The sequence below is a fragment of the Mustela erminea genome, chromosome 16 (assembly GCF_009829155.1).
Source record: "Mustela erminea isolate mMusErm1 chromosome 16, mMusErm1.Pri, whole genome shotgun sequence".
Classification (NCBI taxonomy): Eukaryota; Metazoa; Chordata; class Mammalia; order Carnivora; family Mustelidae; genus Mustela; species Mustela erminea.
In genome coordinates, this window is record NC_045629.1 from 81,571,709 (window position 1) to 81,590,710 (window position 19,002).

General features: G+C 63.8%; 1 protein-coding gene across 6 annotated transcripts in view; it reads right to left on the bottom strand.

Moving 5' to 3' along the window:
* Positions 1–2,160: 2,160 nt before the first annotated feature.
* The window catches only part of TRAPPC9 (trafficking protein particle complex 9), a 500,764-nt gene continuing 483,922 nt past the window's right edge, over positions 2,161–19,002 (bottom strand). For all 6 annotated transcript variants that reach the window (XM_032316499.1, XM_032316500.1, XM_032316503.1 and 3 more), the window contains 2 exons: positions 3,546–3,766; positions 2,161–2,942 (listed from right to left, as the gene is read on the bottom strand). In XM_032316499.1, coding sequence (XP_032172390.1) covers positions 2,775–2,942; positions 3,546–3,766 — 389 coding nt within the window. In that variant the 3' untranslated portion in view covers positions 2,161–2,774. The remainder of the gene's footprint in view (positions 2,943–3,545; positions 3,767–19,002) is intronic.

Here is a 19,002-nt window from a genome sequence, read left to right on the forward strand (position 1 = left end):
GCTGTAACTGGGGGTCCCGTTCTCAGGTTTGATGGTCTGTGAGGACGGCTCGCCGAACTCGGGAAAATGCTACTTGCGCTCACCAGCTGATTACAAAGGTTGTTACAAAGGATGCAGGTGAACGGCCCAGGGAAGAGGTGCACGGGGGAGTTGTGGAAGGGTCTGTCCCCCGGACCTGGGGAGACCACCCTCTAGGCCGTGGGTGTGTTCAGCTCTCTGAACCCCGCGGTCCAGGAATTTTGCAGAGACGCCCACCACAGCGGTACGGCTAACTAGCCACTAACTCAACCTTCGGCCCCTTTCTCCCCAACCACCCCCGGATGATGGGGGCAGGTCTGAGAGTTCCAAGCATCTGGTCATTCTGGGTCTTCCTGGCGACCACCTCTCATTAGAACACAAGACACCGCTATCGCCCAGGAAATCCCAGCGACGCAGGGGCTCCGTGTCAGGAAGTGTGGACGCAGATCGAATGTCTATTTTTACTGCAGGACACTCAGCCTGTCTCAGAAATGGCTTTGGGCAAGCCTCCACACCCATCCGCCCCGACAAGAACCCCCTAGACCGCCCCATCGCCCCCAGGACCACCGAGGCCAGCATCTGCTCCCTCCCAGGATGCTAGGGCCTGGCTGGCAGGCGGGAACGCGTGCTCCCACCTCCGGACCGGGGGGCCGAGGCAGCTGTTCTCTCACTGTGATGCTCCCTTGCTTGCTCGTTCCCTTGCCTCTGGTCCCCCACCCCCCTGGGGGGGTCCCCCCTCCTCCCAGACATGCTGCTTGGGCTCAGAATTGCATCTCCGGGTTCGCTAGGGGGCACTGAGACCAAGACCCTCCCAGGATGGCCTCTGCCAAGAGGCTCCATGCCCTCCTGGCCCGGGGCCGGGCCGGGCCGGGGGAGGCTGCTCAGGGCGGGGCACTGGGAGGAGCACAGCCTGTGAGCCCAGCCTGAGGGAGCCGGGGGCGCCGGGCAAAACAGCCCCCAGAGAAGCTCGGTGCCACCCAAAAATGGTGCCCCTCCCTGGGGCGGCGCAGCCTTGCCAGGCGAGGCTAGACTCCCGCCCTGCTCACCCTCCCAGCCGGAGCCTCTGCAAAACCCCAGGTGGCAGCTTGGCCCTGGGGCCTGGACACGCATCCTCAGAAGAGGGACGTGTGGGAGCAGGCAGCCCCTCCCGACGTCCCCTGGGGGACACAGGCTGGAGCAGCAGGGTGGACGCTGCCGGATTCTGGTCCCGCCCCACTGTCCCCTACTCTGTGTTCCAGGCACTTGGAGACCCTGTTTCCCTCCCTGCTAGGAGGGAGGTGGTGCCCCTGGGCCCAGAGCAGTTGGGGAACACACGGCAGGAGCTGAGTGTCCCAGCCATGCCTGGCACTGGGAGGTGCTGCCCCCCGTGGACACCTGCGGCCACTTGTGAGGTGGGGCCAGGAAAGTTCTCCCCTGCCTGGAGCCCACAGGTCCCACGGAGATCACCCAGGCCCCACTACAGCCTGATGACAGACCATGAGAGCAAGTCACTGCCACCCCTGCTGCCCAGGCAGCCTTGTGGAAACGGGAAGGCCCCAGGTCCTGACCCAGGAGTGACGTGTGCCAGACACACTGATGCTGTGGGGACAGATGCCCACGGGAAGGGCAGCCGCTGCTGCAGGGACCAGCGGGCAGGTGGCCCGGAAGGGAAAAGGGAGGAGGAGGCCCGGGGTGGGGGGGGCGGCCTCACGGGTGAGGGCTGTGGCTGCGACAGGGGCTGTCCCATCAGGTCAGGGGTGCCCAGCCCAACCTGTGCCCGATGTCATGCCCAAAGGTCTCCCCGAGTGTTTGAGTGGGATGGAAGGTCTCCCCATGTTTGTGGGGATGGAAAAGAGCAGCAGATGATTCGTGGGCCTCATGAGAGAAAGCAGGAGCCCAAGATGGCCAGAGCCGTCATAGGGGCTGAGGCCCACAGTGGGGCTCGAGTCAGGGCTCCGACCGGAGCCGGGGAGCCAGGCCGGAAAAGCACAGGCACGGGGTGGGGGGCTGTGGGGTCAAAGGGATGGATGGACGCAGGCCTGACCCTGCAGGTGCCAGCCGTGTGTGTCCCGGGGGCTTCTGTGTGCCGACCTGCATGCATGGGAAGCCCTGCCCGAGCCGGGTGGGTGGGCCCCGGGCCACGCCAGCAAACAGATGCAGGGACGCGGGCGGACCGCAGAGAAGCAAGGCGGGCCCTTTATTGGAGAACTTGTCACAGACACACGGGCACATGCAGCCCCCGGCAACCCCAGCCTGGCCCAGAAACAGCCCCGGGCCTGCAGCAGCTGGCGCGGCCCGGAGGTCTGCCTGCCGGGGAAACGGTGGACCCGCCCGGCATCGACCAGCACCGCCCCTCCGGCTGGGGCCGCCTCGGCGCCCTCGGGAGCAGAGCCAGCCCTGGGCGGGGGGACGGTGCGTGGGGGAGCCCAAGGTCTGGGGGGGCTCAGGGGAGGCTCCCAGGCCCCACCAGGCCGTGGCCCTCCCTTATGCTTGCCTTTCCTCTCTCCTGGCTGGGCCGCGATCCCCGGGGCACAGGGACAGGTCCAGGGACCGGGTGGGGGGCGGGGCTGGGGAGGCCTGGGCTGGGTGGGTGCTGCCCGCTGGGGTCCGGTTAGTGCCAAGCCGCAGCAGGGGGCCCTGCTGGCCAGTCCGGGAGGGGTGAGGCTGCCGCGTCTGGGGTGCTCACAGGAGAAAGGGGAGGAAGGGTGGGTTCGAGGGCTGGGGCCGCATGGCGGGAAGGTGGGGGCCAGGCCGGGCCCCTGGGGCTGCCCTGGGGCTCAGGCTGGTGCCTCCAGGGCGCGCACGTGCACGCTGGGCAGGCAGAACCAGGAGGGCGGCAGCTCCTTGCTTGCGCTGTCCTGGTGGAAACGGATGTGGAGGAAGAAGTCGCCCGTGTAGAGGAAGAGGAGGGCTCCCAGGCAGGCCGACTGGCCCGCGGGCTGCACCTGTGGGAGGAGGGACAGATGTCAGCCCAGAGCAGACCAGCCCCAAAGCCCCCAGGAGAGCCGTGGGCCTGCCTGGACACAGGGGCAACAGGGGAGGGGAGGCCCCCCCAGGGCTTCCCTGCTGTGCCTCCCCAAGCAGGTGGCTGCCCTCTCTGAGCCGTCGCTCCCAGCATCGGAAGGAGCACAGCACATCCCTCCCCGGGCCACGTCGGGGTTGAGGCAGGCCGGGGCGTGGCTGGGATGAGATGTCGTTTCTGCGGGTGATCGGGGCTTGGCTGAGGGCTGTGCTGTGCGGACATCACCGCGGGCCACACCACGGCAGGCCAGGAGCACGGACTGAGGGCGCCGGGGCGGGGCCGGCAGCAGGTCTGACACCATCCTTGGCCACGTGCAGCCGCTGTGTCTCCTCAGCAAGCTTCTAGGCTGGTCCCACCGTGCCGGGTCCCAGCCAGGACCTGTGATGTCCTGCGGCAACTTGGGTGAATGAGGGTCAGCACAGACAAGCCTGGGCTCACCCACCGCTGAGCCCTCCACCTGGGGGGGCCTGGGGACAAAGGGACAGTGACCACAGGGGCTGCACGGATCTCGCAGACTGCCACGCACCGCGTCCAGGTGGAGGGTGCCAGAGCCCACGAAGGAGACGGCGCCGTGCAGGTCGTAGTTGCGTGCCCCATTCTGGTGGTCCTGGAAGGGCGCCACAGTGAGCGCAAAGGGCCCCACGCTGCGCGGGCTCCGGTTGGTCAGCCGCACCTCCAGACGCACGGGGTCGCCCACTCGGCAGGCTGCGGCCTCACAGTCACAGGGCTGTCCGTCCACCAGCACATCTGCAAGGGACAGGACACGGAACTGTCAAGGGCACTGCCCCGCTGGCCTTGCGCCCCTGTCTGTCTCCCGTCCATTGTGCCGTTCACTCCCTCCTCCTTCCCACACCAAGGCAGCCGCCCCGTCTGTGCAGGCTGGGTGCTGGGCACAGACGCGTGGCCCGGTCCCTGCTGTGCTGCTGTGCAGGCTGGAGAAGACAGGTGTAGACACCGAGCTGTCCCCCGGGGGGTCTGTGCCATGCCGGAGGGGCCTGGGGTCAGCTGGGGTCTCCCATGCTCCTGTCCGAGAGGGCTGGCTGTGGCCACGGCCCACGGCGGAGAGAAAAGCCAGGAAAGAGACTCAGAACCAGAAGGCAAGAATGTGGCAGGGGCTGTCGTGGCGTGCCTGGGACCTGGCTGGGCCTCTGCCACACACACTTGCACAGTGGCCCGCCCAGAGTCCCTGGGGAAGGCTGGGCCCTCCCTGGGGCACCAGAGAGGTGACAGGACGCTAGCTGGGGAGAGGTCTGGAACTTGAGGAGCAGAGCGGGGATGGGGGGTGGAGGGGGGGGGAGATGGGGGTGGGGGTCGGTGGACTGGAAGGTGCTGTGCCCGGACCCCCACTCCCCTCAACCTCCCAGACGTCCCCGCAGGATGCTGGAAGGGGAGGTCTGGGGGACCCACTTGGAGGCCCGGGTAGGATTTGAGAATGAGACGCACCCTTGGGAGAGGCAGACGAGGGGAAGCTGACTTGGAAGAGAGGCCACATGAGGTCAGAGGCAGACACTGGAGGCCCAGAGCTGAAAGAGCAGGAAGCAGCCCCTGCCCCCCGCCCTGCTCGGCCCGCCAGCCTCTGTAGGGGGCCAAGCCCAGCCAACACCTGGCCTGCAGACCGGGGGTGGGGGAGGGTGGGGGGGTGGGGGGATGGGGTAGGGGGGTGGTGGTGGTGGTGGTGGTGGTGTGTGTGCCAGTGCCCGTCGGGTGATGCTTACAGTCCGCAGCCCCTTCTCATGGTGGCTCTACCACTGACACGGCCAGGCAGGAGGCCTCCAGCTCATGGACCCGACCGTGGAGGTCAGGGAGGGGGGCCCACGGCCACGTTGTGACTTTGCGTCACCTGCTGCTAGCTGTGCGGCTGCAAGGGGCTGACCTGAGCCCCGCCAGCCTGCCTCGGCTGCCCTCTGGGTGTTGTGTCCACAGGCGGACCAGGGGACACCTCCTCCTGCCTGGCAGCCGCTTCCACCAGGTGACGGCAGGGAAGACCCTCCCACCCGGCCACCGGGGGCCCCTGGAGCCCATGGGAGGAGGCTGATTCCTCACTGGGGTCCTGGAGGCACAGGATTGGAGGAAAGTTGGGGGTGGCCTGCCTTGGGGGGCAAGGAAAACCCTCCCTGCAGGGACGTGCTCTCCTGGGGGGGGAACGGGGGCTTGCTCTCTCCAGCTGACCTTGCGCAGCCAGGCCAGGGACGGGAGTCAGAGTGTGTGTGTGCGTGTGTGCGTGTGTGTATGCGCGCGTGCACAAGAGAGATGGTGTGAGAGTGCGTACACGGGTGATGCGTATGTGTGTGTGACTGCGTGAGACAATGAGTGTGGGTGAGCATGTGTGTAAGTGGGAGTGTGTGGTGTGCATGTGTGAGAACACGTGTGTGTGATTGAGAGCATGTGTAGGGTACACGTGTGTGGGAGCAGGAGCATGCATGCGTGTGGACGGGGGTCGGGGCACGCCGGGAACTGCGGGCGGGCAGAGGCCCGAGGAGGCACCTGGGGACGGCTCTGGATGCCGCTGGGCGGGGGGTGGGGAGGGGCTGCGGGTCCAGAACCCCCCGGCACGTGTGCCCCCAAGTCCATTCTTCCAGGAAACCCTGAGATCAAGTCTCTCCCCACCAGATTTCGTTTCTTTAAAATCACAAGCTTTTATAACACGTTATATAGAAAGTTTGGAAAGTTCATTGAGATAAAGCTAATTTTCTAAGTGCCCCCCGCTGGCCAGCCCTTCCCCCAGCCAACGTTTGGCATCTTGGCGACGACACTCCCTTCGCGCCCCCCCCCCCCCAACCGTGCGTTCACCGCCGTGGCCTGGCAGCTGGCGCTCTGGGACCAGGAGAACAGAAGCACGGTCCACACACGGACATTTTAGCGAGCATGTTTGCAAAGGCGGCAGAGGATTCCGTTAGAGGAACAAACGGTAATTTACCCCCCGAGCCCCGGGAGGTCGTGCGCACTGTTTCCGTATTTAAATAACCCCAGTGTGCGGGTTTTTACACCGAGCTCCGTGTACATTCCTCCCTTGCGTCCCGCGGACACGGTGGCACGAACGAACCCCTGGCACAGAGTAAGAGCGTTTCTAAGAGGGTCTGCTTCCAGGGCCGCCTGCCCCTCGCCGCATCCCCACCTTCCCAGGAGGGAAAAATCCCCAACGGCCCCGCATCACCTCCCCCGGGGCTCCTACCCCCGCCCACGGGCTGTGTGGACGCCGGACCACCACAGGTAACAGCCATCCACTCCAGCGTCCTCTGCCGACCCTCACCCCCTCCCAGCGCCTGCAGCCGAGGTCACAGGACCCCAGAAACGCATCTCCGTCCCGCGCTACAAGCAGGCTGCGGCCATAGGGGCGCAACGGGGTGCTTCCCTCCTGGCCCGGACGGGGGCCCTCCACCAAGCGCAGGCACGGGCTGGCGGGCACAGCGGGCCTCGGTCACGTCTGCTGAACAGTGAACACGACCAGGCACCGTCTAAGCCTCTTGAGTCAGACGGGAGAATGAAGGGAGCAGGTGTCAGGGCGCCTCGGCTGCTGGTTCCATTACGGGAAAGATACGATTATGTGCAAATCAGCGAAGGGTGGCTGGCTCATTACGTCTCCGCTCATTTTTTTCCTTGCAGAGAACTGCGCATTACTTGCTTGCTCGGGCAGCTGAGGACTGGCCTCTGGCTCCAGCGGAGCGGCTCCCAGCCCACCTGTTGGTTAACCCTTCCCTGGCCCCCAGCTCCCGGGCAAGGGGGAGGGAGACAGTGCAGTGTGCGCAGAGACTGGCAGTCATCTTCTCTGGGCTCTCTCTTGAAGGAGCAGGGATCTGTGGCCTTGAGGCCAGGCCAGGGCGGAAGGGGTGGTGGACGCGCCCCCAGCTAAGCAGGGGGGTCCCATGATCCTACCTCAGAGGCCTGGGGTAGGGCTAGAGGACCAGAGAGAGGGCATGGGACGCAACCAGGCCTTCCCTGCCCTGGTCTGAGGGGAGCACTCCCCTCGGGCCCCCAGACCGCTGGCTCTCCCTCGGAGCTGTGACGGCTTGCCCCCCAGGGGAAGAAGAGGGGCGGCTCTCTAGAGTGGCAGAACCAACCCCACCTGCCACCTGCCGTGTCTTCACGCACAGGGTGACAACTGTCCCAGGTCAGCCTGGCACGAGTGCTGGAAGTCCTGCATCCAGGAAGCCCTGGGTCCCAGGCAAACGGGACAGCGGGGCATGCCGCCCCAGGATCCGGCGCCCAGAACGACCGCCCACCACACGGGAGCATTTCTGTGCTCAGAAAGCAGCCGCTTCCTCCCTTTCTGCAGGCCAACATCTCAGATCAGGTCCAAGGGCCCAGAACGCCCCACATCACTCCTCTCCCAGCCGAGTGGAGCGCGGGTCTGCTGTTCCCTGCGCGAACCACGGCGGGCTCCCTGAAGCGAGGAGAATGCCGCGGGGGTCTCTCCTGGGACCCGCAGGGTGCTGGCTCAGAAATCGGGGGAAGACGTGCCTCCGGGTGCCGGGGCTGCTGGAGAGGCTAGCCGTGCTCGGGGTGGGGGGGCTCGGCACCCCCTGCTGGAACCAATTACCTTCTCTGGTTCTGGACCGGACCAGCCATGTCCCATCCTGGGCAGAGGGCCCCGGGGAGGGGCAGGGAGCAGCAGCTCAGATCAGAGAACAGGCCTGAGCGGGCCACCAGCGGCTCAGGAAACCCACTAGGAAGGAGCTGGGAATGAAGAATTAAACTCTTCTCAGAGGCGAGTTGTTTGGGAGTCATTCCTGCTGTGCCTGAGGGAGGACAGCCTCCCCTTAACTGCTTCCCTGTTGGAGTCCCGTCCGAGGCGGCCTCCTGCCCTCTAGATGGGGAAGGTGGGTGCCTTGTCCACGTGCCCACAGCAAGACTGGGCCCCCAAGAGTGGTGGTGGATGAGGTCCCACAGCTGCCAGGGAGCTGTGCACAGGGGACCTCCTCCTGGGGGCTGCTCAGGAGTGGAGAGCAGGACACACAGAGCTCAGACTCTGGAGGGTCAAACCTTTCCCCTGGAACCTTCCAGAACCCTGAGTCTGCTTTACTGCCACAGAAGACGGTGAGGTAGACAGACTAATGCCCCCTAAAGGATGTCTGTGTCCTCACCCCTGGAACCTGTGGGACATGTCCCCTCCCTTGACAAAAGGGACTCGGCAGCTGTGATGAGGGGAGGGTGTCCTGGAGTAGCCGGTTGGGAGGGAGGAGGCGATGGCATCTCAGAGGCCCCGCCTCACACCTGAAGGTCACACCGAAGTCACTCCTGCTTGGCGCCCATGCCCAGTCCATGGGCATCCCGGGGTCAGCAGTCAGCATTCCCGCCTCCAGCTGAGCAGGGGCCAGCTTCCTAGCAGACCTCCCTACGTCCACGCTTCCTGACCTGCCCTTGCCATCCAGCAGTCACAGGGATGGTGTAAAAATGCCACTCAACTGGGTTACTTCCTTGCTTGCTACTCACCGGGCCTACGGCTTCTCTTTCACTCAGAACAAAAGGGAGGTTTGATCAGATTTTGGCCACTGAGCCTGGCTTCCAGGGCCCTGCGCAGCCCCAGTCGGGCTCCCCCGATCACACAGGCTGCTGTTTCCCCTCACTTCTTGCTCTAACCACGTGACCTCCCTCCTGTCCCTCTAGCCTGCGCCTGCCCAGTGCATACCTGCCCCAGGGCCTTTGCCCCTGCTATTCTTGCCACCTTGGCCGTCTCCTCTGAGAGGCCATTTCTGACCACCCAGGGAAGACCCCGCCCACCCCGTTACTCTTTGACACCCTCTGTTTTCTCACGGTTTTTGACATCGTATCTCTTGTTTACCCAAGTGCTTAACTACCAGCTGTGTTCCTTCATCCCTGGATGCTCCAGGAGAACTGGCACTTGCCTGGGTCCCCAACATCAGGCCCGGTGGGCATTTGCTCCGTTTGGTACCCGCTAGATGACCAAGCGGCTGAACCAGGGCGTGGGTGTGCTCTGGGCTGCACTTGAACCCCACCCTCGTTCACTAGCTGCGCCCGGCCCCCCTTCGGGCCCCAGGTCACTTGTCTTCGACCTGTGTCTCGGAGGGACCGGGCCAAGGCTGACGCGCCCCATGCAGGGAGGACATTAGGACCGACCTGCCACTGCCTCTGGGCCCACGACCGGCAGGCCAGACTTCCCGCGGAAGATGTTATTTATGCGAAGAATCTCACGGCGTGAGGATTCTCCCGGGAGCAGATTAGTCTCTTCCCTCAGAGCATTAAATCGGGCCGGTCCGTCTTCTCCTCCGCCCCAGGCCTGCTTCTCCTTCACTTTTAATACCAGCCAGAGTCACGGACTTAATTTTGTCTGGCTCAGAATTCCTCCTGAAGCCGCTGCCCCGTTTATGCTACAGCACGTCCCTGGGCTCTGGCAGAAGCACCTGCTAAAAATAGAAGCAGAGAGGAGGAAGGGCCCTGGGGGCCGCCCTGGAGAGGCGCGAGGAGGCAGAAGCCGCCTGAGCCGCCTGCGTTTTGGCCAAGGGCAGCCGCTGTTGGGTGGGGGCTCGGGTGGGGAGCCAGCCATGAGGACTGGGGACAGGGATGCGCCCTGGGCGGGGGTAGGGGTCTTGTGCTGAACCCTCCTGCCGGTGTCTTACTCATCGGCCAAGCCGACGGGCAGCCTCATGTCCCTCCTGGAGGCCACACACGACAGGTGGGGCTGTGGCGTAGGGACACAGAGATGTGGGGAGCCGATGGAGCTGCCGGGGGCCCAGGCCCAGGGCCTGCCCTGCTACCCAGCTCTGTGGGAGCCTCACCCCAGAGAGCTTGCTGTGGGCCAGTGAGGTAAGCATGGGCTGCTCCGGTGTCCCCAGCGGGGGCTTCCCGGAGGAGGATGCCTGGATCCATAGCTGTGAGAACCTTCTGGAATCCCAAGCCCTTAGCTTCCGCCGCGTCTGGAGCTCAGGACCAGATGGCTGAGGCTTAGTGTGGGATCCTCTTCTCCCACGCATAGCAGAGACGAGGGGCCTGGCAAGTCTGAGGCCACCCGTGATCGCGGGGCCAGACTCTGGGACAACCAAGGGCCGAGAGCATGGCTGCAGGTGAGAGGCAGGGCCGAGGCTGGGCCGAGGCAGGGTTTACGGAGCCGGTGTGGGGGTGGCCCAAGAGGAGCCGATCCTGAGGACGAGGAGGTCAGACGGTCCGGCTGGGCCTGTTCGGCTAGGCCTGTGGGGCCAGCAGGCCAACAGGTGTCTGCCCAGCCTGCTCTGTGCAGAGGGTAGGCGAGGGGTCAGGGGTGGGTGTGAGCCCCCGGCAATCAGGAGACGCTGCTAACCAGCTGTGAACAGCCCGGGAGGTTCTAACCTCCAGGAGACTTCTCCCAGAACTTCCCGGCCTGGCTGTACCCTGAGCGTCTGCTTTTCTGGGCCTGGGGTGGGCTCAGCATCCAGTGTGGATGCGTGTGTGCCCACAGCCGTGCTCAGCGGGGGCAGCAGAGGGGAGCAGAGAGAGCGGGGGCAGAAGCTGGGGCAGGACCCCCTGGTGGAGCCGGTCCGCACAACGGCACAGCGTGCTCCACCGAGGGGGAAGGGAACACCTAAAATACCAGCCCGCCCCAAGGTCACGTGCAAATCACCTTCAGCGGCAAAGAGGGCGGGTTTTTTGCGCCTCTGGCTTATCAGACAAGCTATGCGCTTCTCCCTTAGGTCAAGATTCCCAAGGCCAGCTGAGCCCAGACTCTGCACGGGGACACTGCCCTGCCTCAGCCCCAGCCCAACCCTCCTCCCTTTGGTGACTGTAAGAAACCAGCAGCCAAACAGACTTCCGGAGCAAGTGTCTGGTTTTGGATAAAGCGTCGTAAAGATGTGAGAACCACCCAGTAGAAATTAATCCAGCGCAGACCCAGGAACAGCCCCACTGAGCCTGGTGTGAGAGGCTCTGCCCAGCCACCTTCAGGGAAAGCACCTGTAAACGTCAAACCTCACGAGACACACGCATTTTTCTGGCCAACATACATGTGGGGCGGGCCTAAACTGGAGAGTCACATTGGATTCAGGTGAGGTTGGGGATTACTAGAGCAGCTCTGTCACTTGTGAAGCAAAAGAAATTCAAGCGGAAAAACAAGCAAAGCCGGGGGCGTGAGGAGAGTTGTACGGCGAGGGGACCTGGGGGCCCGTCCTCCCTGGTGACGCCACAGCTGGCAGGCCATCCCTTGGAAGGAGTCACAGGCAGATCCGGTAGGAGCCCCTGCAATGTCCAAGCATCCGGTAAAAAGTGGAGAACCTTCTCGAACGCCAACATGACAGTAACCGACGTGTTTCCTTCTTTACCAATGAGAGCCGGTAACCGATCTTTTCTCTCTGGCTGACGGGAAGCCCAGCGCCAATGGGGCAGCAAACCAGAGCCGCACTCCGGCCCTCCGCAAGCCACCTTGCGGTCTCCACGCACGTGCGCGTGCACACACACTCTCTCTCTCTCACACACACACTCTCTCTGTCTCTCACACATACACACTCTCACACACACCCTCTTCTGCAGGTCTTGACCGATTACACCAAATGCAGTTTGCCTTAGTCTGGACGTTTCAGTCTTAATTTGGCTACTTTTCTGCATATGGAGGGAGTGAGGAGAAGAGACCGGAAAGCTGAGCGCGCCCAGCAGGTAGGGTGGCCGCTCTGGGCAAGGCCTCGCAGGCAGAAAGGCAGTGCACATCTGGGGGAGGGGGCAGCAGAACGCACAGCCCCCCTCACCCTTCCCCACCCCCTGCGCCCACTCTGTGAGCCCACCCCCACCCCCCCTCCCCTGCTCACAAGGCCATGCCCTCGGGGGAGCAGGCTCAGAGACAGGCAGAGGTGACAATGACTGGCAGGATGAGGTCTGGCTCTGTGTGCCCCAGGACCACCGTGAGGTTTCTGGGGAGCCCGGCACAGCCACCAGGCGCCCCCGGGTCGCAGGGCCAGAACGCGGCTCTATCTGCCCGGTCGGCGACCGTCCAGGGTGTGCGCCGTGTGAGGCCAGAGCTCTGCTCTCAATCCACCAAATGGCACGCGTTGAAGCAGTTACTGAGGTAGCTAATTAGTTCATAAAGCGGAATCCCTCCTCCCCGGCACCCAGGGAGGGAGCCCGTCCGAGGCCACACACGCAATCACCCGCAGGTAGAGGGCAGCTCCCGAGGAGCCGTGCGGCTCTCCTGGGTAAGTAATTTACTTTTACAACTTTTCATTAAAGATTAAAGGGAATTAAATCAAAATTAAGGCGAGCTGGAATTGCAGGGGAGGCCGGCGCGGCTTGGAGCACTCGTGGAGAGACTCTCGGCCCCAAGCACCACTGCCAGCCCGGCACAGGGCGTCACTAGCACAGGAGCGGCACGGAGGGCGCCCACGCCCCCGGAAGACTGCCCTGGGCTGCGTCCTGGCGTGGCTCGTGCCTGTCTGTGCACCGTGGTGAACATGGGCAGAGATGCTTGGGTCTGGGGTCCCATCTCACCGACACCCTCCACAGCTTGGGGGCTGGGCTTCTCGGCTGAGCTCAGACGCCAAGTGGAGGGCTGGGCTGAGCCCTTCAGACCCCAGAGCGTCTGCTCTCTCATCAGAAGGCGGGCACGATGCCCCGCACCCAGCCAGAGGTTTGGCACGCGGAGTAGAGGGGACGTGCCCAGCAGGGCTGAGCTGGGAGCACGCCAAGCAGGGGGGCTGGGATGAGGGGCCCAGCAGCTCCGAACGTACTGCCACGGCCCCTTCAGTCCCATAGATTTGAACCCAGGTCTCCCCGCCACCAAAGCCAGCACAGGCCCCTTCCCTGAGGGCTCCATGCTGACGGGGGCGTTCGCAGCTGTCTGTGTCCCCCTGCCTTCTGTGCTGGGCTCCTGGGGCTCTCTCCTGGGCACACAACCCCCGCCCTGCGTCACAAGGCCCTGCTCACATGTCCCCTTCACCAAGGGAGCCTTCCAGGGGGTTGCCAGCCTGTTCTTTTCCTGCCGGGCCCACCACCAGACCACAGCCGCCCGGGGGGTGAGTGTGAACAGGGGACGGAGTCCGGGCTGGGGCACAGGAGGGGAAACAATGTCCCCCAAACTCGGCCCACAAACACGTGCCTCCTACTGTCCCCTTCTTCCCATCAAGACGGAGAGTGGGGCGCGGAGCTGGGGGAGGCCACGGGAAAGGCAGGGCCCTAGAATGGGCAGAACTGGGATCCCCCATGAGTTCCAGAAAGCCCCCCCCCACCAAAAACAGCACAAAACCTAAATATAGGAAGACTGGTGTTCGGTCCCTGAAATCTGGCTGTTTCTCACCATGCCGAGAGGTGACAAGTACAGGCCTCGAGCACCCCCGGGACCAAGCTTCCAGCATTCGGAAGGAAACGTGGGAGCGCGGCTTGGAGCTGACGGGCCCTGGGTCCCCGTTCCTGCCCATTAGGACAGGGACCACCCTGGCTCACCAGGGACAACCCCTGGTAAAGCCTCCCCCTTCCGACGCCTCGACAAAGACATGCGCGTCAGCCCATGGGAGATATACTGGGAGGAAAGCAGGACAGAAAAATGGGAAATCTGCCTGCTGGCCGGTCGCGTTGGGCAGAGCCCTCTTTCTGAGCACAGCAGGAATTTAAACGGACTCCTCTGTCCGCCGGCAGCGTCTGCACCTTTTCGATCGCCCAGTTTTCATCTCGTTGCAAGCCTTTCTACATAAAGCAGGTCCCCGCCACCCAGGGAGCCCCCACACTACCTCCCTGACGCAGCGCCAAGCCCAGGACCTGCTCTCCTGCAGGCCGGGTCACACGCCAGCAACCTGCAGGCCCTCCTCTCTGGTGACCGGGCACAACGAGGTCAGGCGGTGCAGGAAACGGTCGACACGGGCTCTCTGCCTGGGAGCCCGCCCGGCTCACCTTCCAGCTCGGCCTCCCTCCCCAGGGAAGCTGCCCACCCAGTCCAGTGCCAGGGTCTCTGCACCTGGCACTCTGCATTGGCCTGGAGGATGCAGCTCCTGAGGCCTGGGGCTGGGCGCCCCCACCGTTCCCCAGGGCCCAGCATGGCCTGTGTACGTGGGGCCTGCCCCAGGCCGCGCTGAGGAGACAGGACTGTGGACTCGACGTGCAGTGGGGGAGACGGCAAAGCAGAAAAAGAAGGGTTTCAAGAGAGAAGCGATGATTCCAGAGTATTCCAGACCGAGCTGAAGGCCGCCTGCCTCTCCAGGTCTGTGTCGCCCTCCCCCGGTGCCCTGTGACCCCACCCTGCCCGCCGCAGCCTCCGCAGCCATGCGCAATGCCCCTCAAATCCTGCTCCTTGCCAACTCCTGCTGGTCTCTTCAAAACTCAGCTCAAGCAGCACCTCCTCCAGGAAAACCACCTGTTCTACACCCAGGCCAAACCAGCTCCTTGTCACGCGGTGCACGGACCTGCCTCAGGAGTCTTCTGTGACAAGCTGCCTCTGGTCGAGACTTGCTCTGTGAGGGGACAGGCCCAGGACTCACTCACCGTGCCGACTGAATAACGAACTCAGCGATCTACTGCTTGCTGTGTGACCGGAGATAACTCACTTAACCTCTCTGAGCCTCTGCTTCCCTGACCGCTCCAGGAGAGGGAAGAGCCAGATGCTCTCAGAACAGGCTGTCACTTTCCAGCACTCGTACCCGGGCTCAGCCCCACAACGTGACCATAGGAAGCTGGGCATGACCCCTCGTTCCGCTGAGCCACAGCCCTACGTGTGCTGCCTGCTATGGTCGCTGGACACGGTGCCTGGAGCCGTCCCCCCACCCCCTCCACACGCAGCCTGGGCCTGACACCTGGCTGGTGCTTGGCCCACGTTCATGGGTCAAACAGACTCGAGAACGACAACAGCCAGAGTTTCCCCCTAGAACCACGGTGTCCTGGAGCACACTGTCCGTCAGGGACGACCGGGGCCCCAGAAGAGCCTTCTAAGCGGCCCAAGTGACCAAATCACAGGGTGGTGGTGAGCTTGCTGCCCTGCGTGTAACCGGGAACAGGGTTGGAGCTGCCCCTGCCACGAGAAAGCTGCCCCTTCGAGCCACCGGCAGGCACCGCCCAACCGAGTTCGCACCACCTTTGGAAGGGGAATGAGGGGTTCACAGGGATACGGACAGGAGACGGGGTGCCTCACTTTCTGCTTCCTCCAGGGCCTGGGGGAGCTGCCAGCATTGGGGGAGACTGAGGCCTGCACACACCCAAGGTGAGGGGCCCACCCGACCCCACCCAGGGTGAAGGGGCCGGAGAGTGTAGGAGGACATCACAGGGGGGCGTTAGAGAAGAGAGTCTCAGGGTTAGGTGCCCCAGGTGTCCCGCTGTGGCAAGGGTGGCATGCTGGTCCCGAAGGCCCTCATGGGAGCTGCTCCTACCGACCGAGTCCGGGAGCGCTGCTCCCAGCTCCCAGGCTGAGCTTCTCTGACAAGTGCTGGGGCATCCCAGAGGCTTCCAAGAGCAGGGAGTGCGCGAGATTCTGACTCTCGCTGACAAAGGCCTGTGCCACGCGAAGGAGTCCCAGAGGGACGTCTCCCTGGGGCCCTGGCCAGCTACGGTCTGCCATTCCCCCTTGGCCCCTCCATCCCAGCAGACGGCAGCCCAGACGAGACATGCCCTCGGGCTGCAGCCCCATGCTACTGGCTGGGTCCTCCCGGGTTTGCAGAGGAGCATGGGGCGAGGGGCACCCCTGCACTGTGCAGCCACCTGGGCTGGGCAGCCCAGAGCCAGAGAAGAAGGAACTTGACAGGGTCCATAGCAAGCTTGTAGCCTTCCGCTCTCAAGGACAGCCCTCTCGTCCCCCTCCAGGGCTGCGTGGCTTCAGAAAGGCCAGGATCTAGGGGCCCCAGGATCACCCCAAGGGCCTGAGGGATGTGTCCTGGGGGGTCACTGGGATCACAGCTGTCCACAGGGTGGCCAGCCCCAGCACAAGCAGGTGGCGTGCCCTGGAAGGTGCCCTTCTAAGCGTCAGTGGCTGCCGTACGTCACACAAGCACCTGCTCCTCCCACCTGTCCTCAGGCCAACAATGCAAGAGCGCTCTGCCCCTCCAGCAAGACCATGACCAGCAGGACCAGCGTTCCCCGGGTGAGCGCTGTGCAGAAATGTCAAGACTGGCCTGGCGGAGACTGGTCCCGCGACCACAGACAACACACCTGAGCAGGGCCGTGACTGGAGCTGGTGCGCGCCAGGGCTGCCCTGGGGGCGGGGCCCACGAGCCCTGCGGGGCGGCCGTCACCCCGCCTCGGTCTCCCTGTCTATAGGATGGGGTGGGGGGCCTGCCGGGAGGATGCTGGACAACAAAGGGCCCCAGAGCTGGGCGCCGGCGGCTCAGCTGGGTGAGCATCCGATGGTCGTTTCGGCTCAGGACACGATCTCGGGGTTGTGAGATTGAGCCCTGCTTGGGCTCTGTGCTGGGCGTGGCGCCCACTCAAGATTCTCTCTGGCTCTGGCCCTCCCCACCCTCTAGATAAAGAAAAGGGCTATGGAGCGTCAGGATGCTGTGTGCGCGCAGGCCCGTGTGAGCGCGCCGTGGCTCCCAGGGCTGGGTCCCTCCCCAGAAAGCCCTGCCCACTGCAGCCTGGCCACCCGGCTGTCACTGCCAGTCCCTGCTGTGTCCCCACACACTGGGAGCCCCAGAGACAGGGCCCGAGGCGTGCTCCTCTCTTGGCCAGCAAACGCCTGTGAATGAGGGCGTGTGTGAGAGGGAAGGGGCCGGTTCCTTCCGGAGTCGCTGTCCGCCTCCCGGCTCCCCGTCTCCCTGCAGCCGCTGCCTCCGCCACCACAACAGGATATGAACACCCACTCTTTCGAGGCTCCCGGTGCACTTGGCACTGTTCTCATTGTCGTGGACGGATTACCCCATGAAGCCTCACAAGGGCCCTCTGAGGCTTCATGGGACAACCCACCCACGGCACCGTCCGTCTTGCTGCCGCCGTTTTACGGATGAGGTGCACAGAGGTTAGGTCACCTGCCCGAGCCGAGATTCAGCCACCGAGCTCGCACGCCTTGCTTCCGTGTGAGTTCACCTGTGCCCTGCAGCAGCGGCCGGGAACAGAGACTGGACAGATTGCCCCGTGGACACAGAGGAAGTGAGTGTACCGCCAGCACAAGAGCCTAGAGCCCCTCCGCGGGGCGGCCCAGCTGGGGCCCTGCCCGCTCGGAGGCTTGCAGGGAGCCAGACTGGGTGGGGAGGGGGGAGGCCTTGTCAAGAGCAGGCCTGGCCCAGGCCTGCAGGGCTGCAGGGGCCTCCCTGAGGAACGACCGCCCTGCTCCCACAGACCTGACCGATACACCATTGGAAATGAGTCCAGCCTGTTCGCCCCGCGAAAGGTTACAGGCTGCCCACCCGCTCTGTGACCTGGCCTTACATTTGAGAAGTCTGGCCCGATTCTGTCAGATGTCAGTCTGAAAACCATGGCGTTTCTCAGCTGTGAATGACCAGGAGCCCAAACTAAACAGAACACATCTTTGTAGGGGTCCAGAGACCATGGATGCTCCGGGGTCAAGACCACAGCCCCTAGCCCTGACCACAGTGTGGCTCTCAGACAAGCCCGGCCCTTCCAGAAGCCGGGTCACCCGGAAGCACCCTTGCTCCGGGCATCAGGGCCTCCACTGGCTCTTGCTCATTTCTCGGTCTCCGCGCACTGCCCACCTGCTTCCAACAACAGTGTGGAACCCCCGGCACAGGCCTGGGCTTCTGCTTCTTTGCTTTCCAAAGCTGCTGACCATGGCTTTGTGGCACCCTCAGCTAACGTGACCCTCACAGCTTCTCTAACCTGCCTAGCTTTGGGGCTCCCGGGTCCACAGTCTGGATACTTCATTCTCCGTCTCCACAAACTCAACCAACACTAGACCACATGTCGTCTGTCTGTCCCTACCCATCTCCCACCCCCACCCAACCAGGTACCCACACACTCACCCCTCATCACCCACCTACTCACCCTTCCATCCCCCGCCCTCCCAGCCCCCACCCGTCTATCCGTCCACCACCCGTCCGCCACCCGCCGTCTAGCCATGTACCTACCATCCATCGCTCTATCCGCCATCCGTCCATCCGTCCGTCCATCCGTCCATCCATCCGTCCATCCCTTTCTCCCTCCGTCTCTCATTCACTTTCCACCGTATTTCTCGATTTCATTTTTCTCCTTTACTAATTTATTCTGTTCTTCCTTCAGGAAGGCACCCCCAGTGCCTGCTGAACTCTCATTAACTCTTTAGGGCCTAAACCCACAAAGGTCTCCAACACAAGCCTTTCCTATTCCTTCCAGACTTTTCCACGCTTCCCTGGGGCCTCGATCGTGCGTTTACTGGGCTGTCTGAATCAAACTTGGCCCTGTGGCAAGCCTCTCGTTTTAGGCGATCCAGAATCCTCACTTGGAACACAGACTGAAGGCGGTCCTAGGGATGACGGAGCGTGCCTGTGGCTGGCACGCCGCCGAGCTGGACCGCGTCAGCCCCTTCCCTTACGCTGTGTCATAGTGGCTCACAGGGTGCTGGTCGTCTGTTGGTCGGTCCATCACCGCGGTGGAACACAGTCGCATTGTTTGCACCTCCCAACCCCATTTCTTGGCACTTAATAGGCATTCAACAAATATTTGCTGCACTGAACTGACTTCATCACGCCAAGTATGAACCCTCGAGACCTGCAGAGAGAGCCGCTCTGGAGCGCTCCGGTTCATCTGGCTCGGGGGGCCCATGTGGGCAGCAACCCTGCGGGTGGCACAGCCAAGGCTTCCCCGGCTCTCTGGGCCTCAGGGTCTGCTGTGAGATGAGGCGGTCACCAGCGACCCCCAGAGCCCTTTCTGACGGGCTGGTCTCAGCCACCTGCTCACCAGCACACGCCACCCTAGACTCACGGGCGGCCTCAACCCCAGACGCCTACAGCACCCCCAAGAGAGACAGCACTGATGCCCCCAGGAGCTGGGGCAGTCTGCGGCGGCTGCTCTCACCCCCACAGGCGCTGCTCTGGGGTGCGGCCTTCGTCCCCAGGGGCTGGCAGTGCTCCCTGCACGCAGCCCCCACCGGAGGCAGCCTTGACTTGGGGGCATTGTTCCACCCCCGCTCCAGGTGACCCACGTCCAGTGCCTGGCTGACACGA